This window comes from Mya arenaria, chromosome 3 (assembly GCF_026914265.1).
Source record: "Mya arenaria isolate MELC-2E11 chromosome 3, ASM2691426v1".
Classification (NCBI taxonomy): Eukaryota; Metazoa; Mollusca; class Bivalvia; order Myida; family Myidae; genus Mya; species Mya arenaria.
This window is the reverse complement of record NC_069124.1, coordinates 11,396,317-11,412,265: the sequence shown is the minus strand read 5'-3', so window position 1 is coordinate 11,412,265 and position 15,949 is coordinate 11,396,317. Positions and strand designations below refer to the sequence as shown.

The 15,949-nt window shown below is 39.0% G+C and overlaps 1 protein-coding gene across 1 annotated transcript; it reads right to left on the bottom strand.

Moving 5' to 3' along the window:
• Window positions 1-30: 30 nt before the first annotated feature.
• On the bottom strand, window positions 31-7,575 carry LOC128228108 (xaa-Pro aminopeptidase 3-like). Its single transcript, XM_052939215.1, has 7 exons — window positions 7,515-7,575; window positions 5,902-6,617; window positions 5,551-5,638; window positions 4,028-4,162; window positions 3,657-3,853; window positions 2,994-3,114; window positions 31-1,382 (listed from the first exon to the last, which is right to left on the bottom strand). The coding sequence occupies exons 1-7, from the start codon at window positions 7,567-7,569 to the stop codon at window positions 1,219-1,221; spliced, it is 1,476 nt and encodes a 491-aa protein (XP_052795175.1). The 5' UTR covers window positions 7,570-7,575; the 3' UTR covers window positions 31-1,218.
• Window positions 7,576-15,949: the final 8,374 nt, after the last annotated feature.

The following is a 15,949-nucleotide window of genomic DNA, read 5'->3' as shown; positions in this document are numbered from 1 at the left end:
GCAAAATTTATATCAGAAGAAGAAAGAAGGAACACTTCATATTTTTTAATAAAGCTATTCATTACAATGGTAAACAACTTGTATAAAAAATACTGTTTTTCGTAAAGAAATTCTGTTGAATAATTGTTTATTAGGATAACAAAATATCAGTTATACAATGTAGAATAACCCAATAATGAATTATACTTGTATCTTTAAGCTCTTATATTTTTAAAACAATGGGCCGATTCTTTATGAACATCATCGTTGTTAACATTCAAATTGTTACTCCTCTTGAAGTGTAATGGATACAGTTGTAATCTGCTGTATTTCTAACCAGATTTGAGACAAATGTTCCAGCTGTATGTAAGAGAATTATCAAATGTTTCAAGATTAAAAGTTTACAACGATGTCTTTAATCACGCACTTATCTTGAACACAGTTCTGAACATATGGCCCATTTTCATAACAACAATGCAGTTTTACAAGTTCTGTAATTAGCTATGCACAAAATACTTACATTCAGCACCAAAACTTTTGATTTAAGAAATAAGTTGGCAATTTAAAAGTTCATGTAAAACTTTAATAATGAGGTTCTCGCCGCTGCAAAGTTTACCCACAAATGTACTTGTCTGCATTTAATGAAATCATCAATGCAAGTTAGTGTTTAAACTGTAAATATGGCTAAATCAAAGGGGCAATCTTAATTATGCATAAGACAGAATATCGTAAGATCAAGACTCAGTGGAAATATTTAGTGTGTATCACAAATCAAATTTGAAGATTTACTTAAAATCATATAAACTATGCCTGAACTGATCAATATAGGTCTTATTTTTTAAAAAGAAATAATTACTCAGGAAAAAATAATTTCATAAAATGATCGTATGATACATGCCTTTATATTAAGATGTCCCCAAACCAAACTACAATGTTCTTTTCCATGTTCATTTGCTATGCAAAAACATAATGTTTAAAAGCTTCAAAGTCCCTGGGGCCACGATTACAAACAGTCTCAAGTCTGAGTCTAGAACGAGACTCAGAAAAGCATTTTTATGAAGGAACAAATAAATCATCTTTATTCCATTTCTTTAACAAAACATTCAAAAAGTTGTATAGTACACCATCAATGCTCTGCCAGAAGGAGAGTTTCAATGAAATGAAGCTATTCAATATTGAGTCTTGAGTCTAAACTCAGACTTGAGACCATTCATTATTGATGCCACAGAAGTTGAACAATCATCTCTGTGCCATGATGGCCTCAATGTGGTCGGGATGTTTAGGACAATCTGCTGTCAGAACTATGGGATCACCCTCGGTGATAAGAACGTTGTCCTCAATACGGATCCCTATACCGCGGTACTCCTCAGGTACCATGGTGTTTGTGGACTTGATGTACAGACCTGCAAAATACAGTATTATGGTTAAGTTTGATTCAAGTTTTGACTCTACATTGAATAATTCCTAGAAAAATAGTTCTGTTGAAAGTTGGAAGAACTAGATAGGTTGAGAGTAATTTTTGTGTCGCCTGAAAAGTAATATTTGTGGGCATAATGTCTAGGCCAAGTTTGAAGGTAGGGTGAATGTCCTCAGTAACTCCAGAGTTGTGTCCCTATTACTTCAATAAAGGTAGGTTTATGTCTTGTGCTGACAATTACTGAAGTATTTTTTATCCAATCATGGTGAAGACAGTGTTTTTTGTTATAATCATAAATGTATTGGTCAAGTTAGATAAAGGGATTCATTGCCTCAATATAACCAGAGTAATGCCCCTTTTATGATATAGTAGGTTTAATTAAGTCTTGTGCGGACGGTTACTTAAATATTTTTAATTGTCATGCCAAGTTTGATCATCTTCAGTAACTCTAGAGCTGTACTGCTTATACTTTAAAAAATTAAAATATATGTCTTCAGCAGACAATTACTTAAAGGGACTGTACACCAGATTGGCACCAAAAAAAGTTTTTTTCTGTAACTAATCTCAGGACAATTATTTAATAGAATGAGATATGCTTTGATATCATAATTGTAAATAAAAGTAACAAAATGTAAAAAAAAAAATGTGTCGGAGACCGGGTTCGAACCCGTGTCGCCAAAATTGCATTCCAGCGTCATATCCACTGTGCTATGACGGCTTTCTCTAATAGGGTGACATAATTAAGCTATACAACTAACTCGGTAATATCATGTGATAATACCGACAATCACGCATAAGGAATGAATTCTACTAGGTAGACATACCCAGTAAAAAAAAATAATGGAAAAATACGAAATAACTTCTAAACTTGTGAACTATGTGGTACTTCAGTTAGTAAGTTTCAATGCATTAAACACATTAATACCAAGTTTATGACAGTTTTCGACAATTTTCTTTTTTTCTTGCAAATTGATCATTGGTGCACAGTTGCTTTAAGTATTTGTTATCCAATTGTTATGAAACACTGTATATGGGCATAAAGTGGCCGTTATATTGTAAAATGGTATTACAAAATATTGCTTCTTTTACATTAAAACTGGTTCAACAATTTGTTTAACTATAATGATGGGTATAACAAACCGGTGACATATCAAATTTTGCAGAATTCGAGTTTAACCATGACCTTGTAATTTGACCTATTGACCTCAAATCAAAAGGCGTCATCTAATGACCGTTACCAATGTGAAAACCAAGTTGGAAGGTTTGAGACTAGACACTGTTAAAGAGTAATTGAAAGGTAAGGAAAATGTGACACAGAGGAGGACGCTGAACAAAATAATCCATAATACGAAGAGATCACAGAACCACAGCATGATTACATACATGTACATATGAAAACAAAAAAGACTTGATCTTTTGAACATTTGATGAAGACATCACAAATATTCTCTGGTTCAATTCTTGAAAAAGACCACTATTATTTGTGATGTCTCATGAAAGCACGTGTAAAATTCCAATCCAAAGTGATTCATGCTAACAGATACATATGATGACATGTTTGTAAACAATTACTAGTAGTTCAAAGATAAATTCTGACCTGGCTCTATAGTGATGACCATGCCTGGTTCCAGTGGCCGGTTCTTGCTGACAGAGGGTGTGTCATGGACGTCCATTCCCAGGTAGTGACCGACATCATGAGGGCACAACTCACATAGAATCTGTGGAGGTAAGGAATTTATACTTTAATGTTATTTATGATAGGCAACGGTTTTAAAATACATGATTATAACAAGAGTGAAAACTCGTATCATGAAAATGGGCATCAAGGGAAAAGTCAGAAAGACTGCCCACAACGCTCAAGGGGGAGCTGCAGAGAGAGTGCGTAGTTGGCCCTGACTACGAAGCATTGAACCAAATTGAAAGCCAACATATACAAGGTAGTTACTGATCACCACTATCTGCCCCGCCATCTAGAGAGTGTACCGAGATAAGGAGCGAAACACCCAATGAGAGATTGGCTCTCGGCTGAGGCCACCATGTTAAGCGGTAAATCTGTATCTATTATCTATACCACATGGTTATGCATTTAACAGACCTGAATAGAGTAATGGATCAAACACCTTCAGTTCCATTCATATTTATAAACTAACATAACATTGTAGGCTCTTTAAGATTGTCCACACTGATTTCAGCAAATTGTTTTTTCCAGCATAATCTTACACATATACATGAATGTATAAATCTTTACAACTCTACAAACCTTTTTCATCTTAAGCTCATCTTTGGCCATAGTTGAAGAAGGTACAAGGTCAAGTAGAATGATTCGCACGGCAAGCAGCTGCATCATGGCTTGGTACAGTTCCGCAAGGGTGACTCCGGGACGGCACGAGGTCACAAGGGCTTCTTGGATGTCTAATAGTGCCAGATAAAGCCGTCTCTGGGCTGGTGTAAACTTTCCTGAATACATGAACTGAGTAAATAATGTGTTGTTCAAGAGCTCAGCCAGAGTTACTCAAGGCTGGCATTAATACATTTTGAAAATAAAAAAATACCAAATTAAAAAATATTTCCTTAAAGCAAAAGGTATTCATTTTTCTCTTTAAAGAAAACATATAACATAAACTTACAAACCTGAGACAGGCCAAGTGCGAGTGATGTCACTGGTGTAGCCATGGTACTCACACCCGGCATCCATCAACACTAGCTCCCCCGCCCCTACCAGGTTGTTGTTGTTGATGTAATGGATGATGTTTGCTCTCTCACCACCTGGAGTGAAATTTAGGTGGGATAAATTTAATTTTAAAAATTGGGTAAAACATAGTTTTATACTTTAACAAGAGCCGTCGTAAGACAGCGCGCTCGACTACGCCGCTTTGACTTAGAATGCAATAACGATGTAATAATACAAAGTTTGGTCTCTTTATGTCAAACTTAACTAAAATTATTTGATACATAAGGTGACTTTGATGCTGCCCTCCCACCAGCCCGCCGAAACAATGACGCAAGTCATTCAAATAACTTGATTTCCCATTATGAAAATGTGGTTAAGAATATACAAATATGCCTTTCAATGGAAAAAAAATAGTAATAAAAAAATTCAAGGGCCATAATTTGTATTTAGGCTTAAAACGGAGTAATGTTTCTTGTTGTAAGATGGTCGTAAATAATTTTGAATAGAAGTTGTTTTTTTAAAATCCCAACTTGCCCTTAACTTTTACTTGCCTAAAACTTTAATCTTAGTCAATCAGGGGCCATAACCTGTATTAAGGATATGGAGTTATGCAACCTCATTGGGTGATGGTCCTGAACAATTGTGTAAAGTATTAAGTCAATTGAATGAAGGGCATAGAAGTTATTAAACAATATCCCAACCTGCCCTAAAATTTTAACCTAAGTTCCATAGTCAATCAGGGGCCATAATTTGTATAAAAGATAATATGGAGTTATCTAACCTCTTTATGTGATGGCTCTGAACATCTGTGTGAAGTATTTAGTTAATTGAATGAATGGTATTGGAGTTTTAAGTGAAAATCCCAACTTGCCCTAAAACTTTAACCTGCCCTAAAACTTTAACCTTAGTCAATCAGGGGCCATAATCTGTGTAAAGAATAATATGGAGTTATCTAACCTCATCATGTGATGGCCCTGAACAACTGCGTGAAGTATTAAGTCAATTGAATGTAGGGTATTGGACTTATAAGTGAAAATCCCAACTTGCCCTAAAACTTTAACCGGACGCCGACGCTGGGGCGAGTAGTATTGCCCACCTATTCTTCGAAATAGTCGAGCTAAAAACTTGTGTTGATACTTAAAATATATCCATTCAACATAATTAAGAGACAATTGGGCAATGTTGTCAACTTGTATATCGTAATATCATTTTTTTCAGATCTTTTATTCCTGGTTGTTAAAACAGATATTTTAAAAAAATTAGTTTGGCTCGGAAATACTTCTCTAGGTTTACTTATATTTGAATTTGAAGTTAAAATTATAATTCTATTTCTTACACTAAATGATCAAATGTTTTCATGCTTTTACAGTATTTTGTCATATGCTCTTAAGCCTGGTGAATATTGAGACCTACATGTATGAGCTACATGTTAGGCGGTCAATTTTGAATTAAATAAATTCTCAAAAAGAAATTGAACAAAAACCTGCAACCACTGGGGGGTAGGCCAGGATTTCGGCCCCTCTTACTCGACACTCATAGTCCATCTTAGCATACAGGGTGGACTCAGATATCTGAAGAACACTTTTATGATCAATTACTTTAATAACAATATATGTTAAAATTCCATTTTAATATTATGTTGCTTCATAATTATTTAATAAGGGACTCATTTAAATAATTTAATCACAATCTTATTCTTCATATCTAAATTGCAATCTATCTTAGGTTTGAAATGTACATGTTTTATCATCAACTAAACTCACATACTAAAGACTTTTAGTGTTACAAAAGAAGTCAAAAATAGTTTGTTGACAGTCAGCACTACTGCACTTACATTTGCATGTGAACATCTCATCACATCCACAAACGCTTCTGAAGCAATTTGGCAAGTTTTCTTCATAAGTTTTATTTCAGCTTGAGACTTAACAAGTCTCATTTGATGTAACAGTTGAATTGGATTTTGTATAGACTTCCGACCTTCCTGCTTCAAAAATTCACTTATCACAGACTTATGGAAATTCAGGTGAACAGGTTTGGTCATACTGTACCATACTAGATAATCACAGTGTGTTTTACAGTAGTTGTGGAGGTACTTTTCTAAGTCATCACTATTGTGTGCTTCTGATACCCCTGTCAATGACACAGCGCCTGTGTCCCCTGATCTTGGTCCATCCCATAGTTCCCTATCTGGGTCCCTTTTCGGCACAAACAACACTGATTTGTACCCATTCTCAGTTGTTTGCAGAACTAACACACTGTCTGGTTCTTGGAATCCTGACAAGTACAAAAACTCTGTATTCTGTCTAAATGGATATGGAATATCATAAGTCATGTACACTTTCGAGGCTGAGGGAAAAATCATTATATGATTTCTAATACTTTCAGCAGTCTTTTCCACTACATTGCTGATGAGGGATGTCCTTCGCTGCTGATATTCTTGTTTGTTTATTCCTGGTGTGACCTCATCCTGGCCTATTAAGTGTGGGTGGGTTTGAACAATGGGCTGTCCAAAATATCTCTTAAACAGAGTAAAGGAAACAGTACCCTGAGCTGTAATAAAAACAGTGGCAATTTAAATGAAAACACAGATTAGTATTGTTTGAGTTCAGGGCAAGCAAGGTCCATTCGGCGAGTGCCATGATAAGATTGTTAGTCATATTAGATTTTCGGAGCATAATAGTGCACTGACAGAATCATACATGCCATATTTCTGAGAGGCTTCCCAGGGGATTTTGGTCTGAATTCCAGGGGATTTTGATATTACACCAGGGGATTTTTACGCAAGGAAAATTTGCGCAATATCTGCATTTATAATATAAGAATAAATACATTCAAATTACAATAATTTTTGGACTTAGTCATCATGGTCCTTCATGGAATTTCACACTCATAATATTATTGATGCTTTCCACTGTCAACCTTAAGCAAGTTTTGGAAAAAAAAAATCCAGGGGATATGGATCCCCCGGCGGGGGACCAGGGGATGGGTAGAAATTCCGGGGGATTTTTTTCCCCGCCGGGGGATATGGCATGTATGCAGAATGTAACCCTGGTTAGAGCTACCCGGGTTCTTAAAATAAACATGCACCAGTATATAGCACTGCCACACTGGACCCCCATTTATCGTCCCTCCTGGAAGATGATTAGTATTTTTTGTGGTGCGGCTGGGAATCTAACCTGTGACCCTGGATTGACAGTCAAGAGTGACCACTAGACCAGTAAGCCGTCAATTAACCAGTTAAAGTTAATTCAATTTATACAATGTATCAAAAAGCGTCTATCTTTATTTTTGCTCACAATTGAATAAGCGTCTGAATGATAAGTTGGCCATAAAATTACAATGAGACTTCTTGTTACTCGTTCAAATGATTAACAAAATTTCGTCCATGTTTTGAATCTAAGATATAAATTGTTAAAAATGAAGGTAACATTTTAATCAAACCCGTACATTTCCAGTAAATACAGTTCCTGAACTTTGACATTTTCTTCATGGGCGCTGCCATCTTGAAAGTTATACCGCTTACGTACTTTGGTAATTAATCAAAAATACTTGACGGTCAAAATAAGAACTATATTCAAAATAAACAGTTATATTTAAAGCAAAATTATGATTTTCCAAACTGTATTATTTTATTAAATCTTTCTATTTCAATAAAATTTATTGGAGAGTAAATTGTTTTCATCCATGACATAAGCAGACAACCTTGCTCTAGAATTTTCCTGCCGCTGAAAAACGTGCGTTTACTTGCCACTTTTGCTTTTAATTACAGTATGAACTTGTATTTATGTCATGCTTTCGTTATCATTAAGTACAAACATACCAAAGGACTTTGACTTTTTAACTGTCAATGTGTAGATCTTTAAAATCTTGGCACATGAAAACTATCCGAATCCGACACTATCATCCTTACATTTACTTTGGACTTAAGTAATACTCTAAATTCATTAATACAAGACATTTCAATCACAGTATAGCACATGTAAACAGAATTGCTCTTTGCATGCTATTTTCAGTAAGTAAAGATGAGTGGGTTGCCGAAGGGACAAATCCAGGAACTGCAGGTGTTTGTGCAGGCTTGCCGTGCGAACCCAGATATTCTTAATGACCCTGGCCTAGCTTTCTTCAAGGCATGGCTGGAGGAAATGGGAGCCAAAGTTCCACCACCAAAATCGAAGGATCAGCCTCAGGTTGGGAAGTAAAATATTAAAAAGATATAAGTTTGCTATGGCGAAACAGAAAGTGCACATGTTCATTTTACCGAAGGAAATGAGTTTAGCTCTAAATTGATGAGACAGTAGTTCTGTTGGCTGTTTAAATGAAACCACTTCAATTTTAACACTCGCTTCGCATTTGAAAATGGAATTTGGATTCATTGTGACATATACTTTTTGAAGTAAAGCTTTTGAACGGGTATTACATGTATGTGCTGACAACTACATTCTGAAATATGTGAAATAAAAGACAGGAAAAAATAATTCAATTAATTATTAAATTTTGCTTTTTTGTTGTTCATTTCAAATGAATTCAGATGTATGATTGGCCATTTTATGTTTCAGTGACCTGTATTTGTTAGTTGACCATCACAGCTTGTAACACTATACAGTGGTTTCTTTGTGTTTTAGCAGCTAGTAACGATTCATTACACTATGGTTATATTTATGTTTCACTCATAAATGCATTATTCGTTGACCAGCTATTAATACCTTTCTCTACACAGAGATCACGTTGATGTTTTAGTAACTTGTACTACTAGTTGACCAGCTTGTACAATGCCTCTCACGACACAGTGGTCACGTTGATGTTTCAGTTACTTGTACTACTAGTTGACCAGCTTGTACAATGCCTCTCACGACACAGTGGTCACGTTGAAGTTTCAGTTACTTGTACTACTAGTTGACCAGCTTGTATAATGCCCCTCACGACACAGTGGTCACGTTGAAGTTTCAGTTACTTGTACTACTAGTTGACCAGCTTGTATAATGCCTCTCACGACACAGTGGTCACCTTGATGTTTCAGTTACTTGTACTACTAGTTGACCAGCTTGTACAATGCCTCTCACGACACAGTGGTCACGTTGATGTTTCAGTTACTTGTACTACTAGTTGACCAGCTTGTACAATGCCTCTCACGACACAGTGGTCACGTTGATGTTTCAGTTACTTGTACTACTAGTTGACCAGCTTGTACAATGCCTCTCACGACACAGTGGTCACGTTGATGTTTCAGTTACTTGTACTACTAGTTGACCAGCTTGTACAATGCCTCTCACGACACAGTGGTCACCTTGATGTTTCAGTTACTTGTACTACTAGTTGACCAGCTTGTACAATGCCTCTCACGACACAGTGGTCACGTTGATGTTTCAGTTACTTGTACTACTAGTTGACCAGCTTGTATAATGCCTCTCACGACACAGTGGTCACCTTGATGTTTCAGTTACTTGTACTACTAGTTGACCAGCTTGTACAATGCCTCTCACGACACAGTGGTCACGTTGGTGTTTCAGTTACTTGTACTACTAGTTGACCAGCTTGTACAATGCCTCTCACGACACAGTGGTCACGTTGATGTTTCAGTTACTTGTACTACTAGTTGACCAGCTTGTAAAATGCCTCTCACGACACAGTGGTCACGTTGATGTCTCAGTTACTTGTACTACTAGTTGACCAGCTTGTATCATGCCTCTCACGACACAGTGGTCACGTTGATGTTTCAGTTACTTGTACTACTAGTTGACCAGCTTGTACAATGCCTCTCACGACACAGTGGTCACGTTGATGTTTCAGTTACTTGTACTACTAGTTGACCAGCTAGTATAATGCCTCTCACGACACAGTGGTCACGTTGATGTTTCAGTTACTTGTACTACTAGTTGACCAGCTTGTATAATGCCTCTCACGACACAGTGGTCACGTTGATGTTTCAGTTACTTGTACTACTAGTTGACCAGCTTGTACAATGCCTCTCACGACACAGTGGTCACGTTGATGTTTCAGTTACTTGCACTACTAGTTGACCAGCTAGTATAATGCCTCTCACGACACAGTGGTCACGTTGATGTTTCAGTTACTTGTACTACTAGTTGACCAGCTTGTACAATGCCTCTCACGACACAGTGGTCACGTTGATATTTCAGTTACTTGTACTACTAGTTGACCAGCTTGTATCATGCCTCTCACGACACAGTGGTCACGTTGATGTTTCAGCTACTTGTACTACTAGTTGACCAGCTTGTATAATGCCTCTCACGACACACTGGTCACGTTGATGTTTCAGTTACTTGTACTACTAGTTGACCAGCTTGTATAATGCCTCTCACGACACAGTGGTCACGTTGATGTTTCAGTTACTTGTACTACTAGTTGACCAGCTTGTACAATGCCTCTCACGACACAGTGGTCACGTTGATGTTTCAGTTACTTGTACTACTAGTTGACCAGCTTGTACAATGCCTCTCACGACACAGTGGTCACGTTGATGTTTCAGTTACTTGTACTACTAGTTGACCAGCTTGTACAATGCCTCTCACGACACAGTGGTCACGTTGATGTTTCAGTTACTTGTACTACTAGTTGACCAGCTTGTACAATGCCTCTCACGACACAGTGGTCACGTTGATGTTTCAGTTACTTATACTACTAGTTGACCAGCTTGTATAATGCCTCTCACGACACAGTGGTCACGTTGATGTTTCAGTTACTTGTATCACTAGTTGACCAGCTTGTACAATGCCTCTCACGACACAGTGGTCACGTTGATGTTTCAGTTACTTGTACCACTAGTTGACCAGCTTGTATAATGCCTCACACGACACAGTGGTCACGTTGATGTTTCAGTTACTTGTACTACTAGTTGACCAGCTTGTATAATGCCTCACACGACACAGTGGTCACGTTGATGTTTCAGTTACTTGTACTACTAGTTGACCAGCTTGTATAATGCCTCTCACGACACAGTGGTCACGTTGATGTTTCAGTTACTTGTACTACTAGTTGACCAGCTTGTACAATGCCTCTCACGACACAGTGGTCACGTTGATGTTTCAGTTACTTGTACTACTAGTTGACCAGCTTGTACAATGCCTCTCACGACACAGTGGCCACGTTGATGTTTCAGTTACTTGTACTACTAGTTGACCAGCTTGTACAATGCCTCTCACGACACAGTGGTCACGTTGATGTTTCAGTTACTTGTACTACTAGTTGACCAGCTAGTATAATGCCTCTCACGACACAGTGGTCACGTTGATGTTTCAGTTACTTGTACTAATAGTTGACCAGCTTGTACAATGCCTCTCACGACACAGTGGTCACGTTGATGTTTCAGTTACTTGTACCACTAGTTGACCAGCTTGTACAACCTCTCACGACACAGTGGTCACGTTGAAGTTTCAGTTACTTGTACTATTAGTTGACCAGCTTGTACAACCTCTCACGACACAGTGGTCACGTTGAAGTTTCAGTTACTTGTACTACTAGTTGACCAGCTTGTACAACCTCTCACGACACAGTGGTCACGTTGATGTTTCAGTTACTTGTACTACTAGTTGACCAGCTTGTACAACCTCTCACGACACAGTGGTCACGTTGAAGTTTCAGTTACTTGTACTACTTGTTGACCAGCGTGTATAATGCCTCTCACGACAGAGTGGTCACGTTGATGTTTCAGTTACTTGTACTACTAGTTGACCAGCTTGTACAATGCCTCTCACGACACAGTGGTCACGTTGATGTTTCAGTTACTTGTACTAATAGTTGACCAGCTAGTATAATGCCTCTCACGACACAGTGGTCACGTTGATGTTTCAGTTACTTGTACTACTAGTTGATCAGCTTGTACAATGCCTCTCACGACACAGTGGTCACCTTGATGTTTCAGTTACTTGTACTACTAGTTGACCAGCGTGTATAATGCCTCTCACGACACAGTGGTCACGTTGATGTTTCAGTTACTTGTACTACTAGTTGACCAGCTTGTATAATGCCTCTCACGATACAGTGGTCACGTTGATGTTTCAGTTACTTGTACTACTAGTTGACCAGCTTGTACAATGCCTCACACGATACAGTGGTCACGTTGATGTTTCAGTTACTTGTACTACTAGTTGACCAGCTTTTACAATACTTCTCACGACACAGTGGTCACGTTGATGTTTCAGTTACTTGTACTACTAGTTGACCAGCTTGTATAATGCCTCTCACGACACAGTGGTCACGTTGATGTTTCAGTTACTTGTACTACTAGTTGACCAGCTTGTACAATGCCTCTCACGACACAGTGGTCACGTTCATGTTTCAGTTACTTGTACTACTAGTTGACCAGCTTGTATCATGCCTCTCACGACACAGTGGTCACGTTCATGTTTCAGTTACTTGTACTACTAGTTGACCAGCTTGTATAATGCCTCTCACGACACAGTGGTCACGTTCATGTTTCAGTTACTTGTACTACTAGTTGACCAGCTTGTACAATGCCTCTCACGATACAGTGGTCACGTTGATGTTTCAGTTACTTGTACTACTAGTTGACCAGCTTTTACAATGCCTCTCACGACACAGTGGTCACGTTGATGTTTCAGTTACTTGTACTACTAGTTGACCAGCTTGTACAATGCCTCTCACGACACAGTGGTCACGTTGATGTTTCAGTTACTTGTACTACTAGTTGACCAGCTTGTACAATGCCTCTCACGACACAGTGGTCACGTTGATGTTTCAGTTACTTGTACTACTAGTTGACCAGCTTGTACAATGCCTCTCACGACACAGTGGTCACGTTGATGTTTCAGTTACTTGTACTACTAGTTGACCAGCTTGTACAATGCCTCTCACGACACACTGGTCACGTTGATGTTTCAGTTACTTGTACTACTAGTTGACCAGCTTGTACAATGCCTCTCACGACACAGTGGTCACGTTGATGTTTCAGTTACTTGTACTACTAGCTGACCAGCTTGTATCATGCCTCTCACGACACAGTGGTCACGTTGATGTTTCAGTTACTTGTACTACTAGTTGACCAGCTAGTATAATGCCTCTCACGACACAGTGGTCACCTTGATGTTTCAGTTACTTGTACTACTAGTTGACCAGCTTGTACAATGCCTCTCACGACACAGTGGTCACGTTGATGTTTCAGTTACTTGTACCACTAGTTGACCAGCTTGTACAATGCCTCTCACGACACAGTGGTCACGTTGATGTTTCAGTTACTTGTACTACTAGTTGACCAGCTTGTACAATGCCTCTCACGACACAGTGATCACGTTGATGTTTCAGTTACTTGTACTACTAGTTGACCAGCTTGTACAATGCCTCTCACGACACAGTGGTCACGTTGATGTTTCAGTTACTTGTACTACTAGTTGACCAGCTTGTACAATACCTCTCACGACACAGTGGTCACGTTGATGTTTCAGTTACTTGTACTACTAGTTGACCAGCTTGTACAATGCCTCTCACGACACAGTGGTCACGTTGATGTTTCAGTTACTTGTACTACTAGTTGACCAGCTTGTATCATGCCTCTCACGACACAGTGGTCACGTTGATGTTTCAGTTACTTGTACTACTAGTTGACCAGCTTGTATCATGCCTCTCACGACACAGTGGTCACGTTGGTGTTTCAGTTACTTGTACTACTAGTTGACCAGCTTGTATAATGCCTCTCACGACACAGTGGTCACGTTGATGTTTCAGTTACTTGTACTACTAGTTGACCAGCTTGTACAATGCCTCTCACGACACAGTGGTCACGTTGATGTTTCAGTTACTTGTACTACTAGTTGACCAGCTTGTACAATGCCTCTCACGACACAGTGGTCACGTTGATGTTTCAGTTACTTGTACTACTAGTTGACCAGCTTGTACAACCTCTCACGACACAGTGGTCACGTTGATGTTTCAGTTACTTGTACTACTAGTTGACCAGCTTGTACAATGCCTCTCACGACACAGTGGTCACCTTGATGTTTCAGTTACTTGTACTACTAGTTGACCAGCTTGTATAATGCCTCTCACGACACAGTGGTCACCTTGATGTTTCAGTTACTTGTACTACTAGTTGACCAGCTTGTATAATGCCTCTCACGACACAGTGGTCACGTTGATGTTTTAGTTACTTGTACTACTAGTTGACCAGCTTGTATAATGCCTCTCACGACACAGTGGTCACCTTGATGTTTCAGTTACTTGTACTACTAGTTGACCAGCTTGTACAATGCCTCTCACGACACAGTGGTCACCTTGATGTTTCAGTTACTTGTACTACTAGTTGACCAGCTTGTACAATGCCTCTCACGACACAGTGGTCACGTTGATGTTTCAGTTACTTGTACCACTAGTTGACCAGCTAGTATAATACCTCTCACGACACAGTGGTCACGTTGATGTTTTAGTTACTTGTACTACTAGTTGACCAGCTAGTATAATACCTCTCACGACACAGTGGTCACGTTGATGTTTCAGTTACTTATACTACTAGTTGACCAGCTTGTACAATGCCTCTCACGTCACAGTGGTCACGTTGATGTTTCAGTTACTTGTACTACTAGTTGACCAGCTAGTATAATGCCTCTCACGACACAGTGGTCACGTTGATGTTTCAGTTACTTGTACCACTAGTTGACCAGCTTGTACAATGCCTCTCACGACACAGTGGTCACGTTGATGTTTCAGTTACTTGTACTACTAGTTGACCAGCTTGTACAATGCCTCTCACGACACAGTGGTCACGTTGATGTTTCAGTTACTTGTACTACTAGTTGACCAGCTAGTATAATGCCTCTCACGACACAGTGGTCACGTTGATGTTTCAGTTACTTGTACTACTAGTTGACCAGCTTGTACAATGCCTCTCACGACACAGTGGTCACGTTGAAGTTTCAGTTACTTGTACTACTAGTTGACCAGCTTGTATAATGCCTCTCACGACACAGTGGTCACGTTGATGTTTCAGTTACTTGTACTACTAGTTGACCAGCTTGTACAATGCCTCTCACGACACAGTGGTCACGTTGATGTTTCAGTTACTTGTACTACTAGTTGACCAGCTTTTACAACCTCTCACGACACAGTGGTCACGTTGATGTTTCAGTTACTTGTACAACTAGTTAACCAGCTTGTATAATGCCTCTCACGACACAGTGGTAACGTTCATGTTTCAGTTACTTGTACTACTAGTTGACCAGCTTGTACAATGCCTCTCACGACACAGTGGTCACGTTGATGTTTAAGTTACTTGTACTACTAGTTGACCAGCTTTTACAATACCTCTCACGACACAGTGGTCACGTTGATGTTTCAGTTACTTGTACTACTTGTTGACCAGCTTGTATAATGCCTCTCACGACACAGTGGTCACGTTGATGTTTCAGTTACTTGTACTACTAGTTGACCAGCTTGTATAATGCCTCTCACGACACAGTGGTCACGTTGATGTTTCAGTTACTTGTACTACTAGTTGACCAGCTTGTACAATGCCTCTCACGACACAGTGGTCACGTTGATGTTTCAGTTACTTGTACTACTAGTTGACCAGCTAGTATAATGCCTCTCACGACACAGTGGTCACGTTGATGTTTCAGTTACTTGTACTACTTGTTGACAAACGTGTATAATGCCTCTCACGACACACTGGTCACGTTGATGTTTCAGTTACTTGTACTACTAGTTGACCAGCTTGTACAATGCCTCTCACGACACAGTGGTCACGTTGATGTTTCAGTTACTTGTACTACTAGTTGACCAGCTTGTACAATGCCTCTCACGACACAGTGGTCACGTTGATGTTTCAGTTACTTGTACTACTAGTTGACCAGCTTGTATCATGCCTCTCACGACACAGTGGTCACGTTGATGTTTCAGTTACTTGTACTACTAGT

Bases quoted from the DNA above. Each gene is read 5' to 3' on its own strand.
- LOC128228108 (XM_052939215.1), bottom strand. From the start codon at position 7,569: ATGGCAGCGCCCATGAAGAAAATGTCAAAGTTCAGGAACTGTATTTAC. The intron at 6,618-7,514 runs GTACGGGTTTGA...TTTTTATTACAG, and splicing joins GAACTGTATTTACTGGAAAT to CTCAGGGTACTGTTTCCTTT. The intron at 3,854-4,027 runs GTTTGTAAGTTT...TCATGTATTCAG, and splicing joins TCGCACTTGGCCTGTCTCAG to GAAAGTTTACACCAGCCCAG.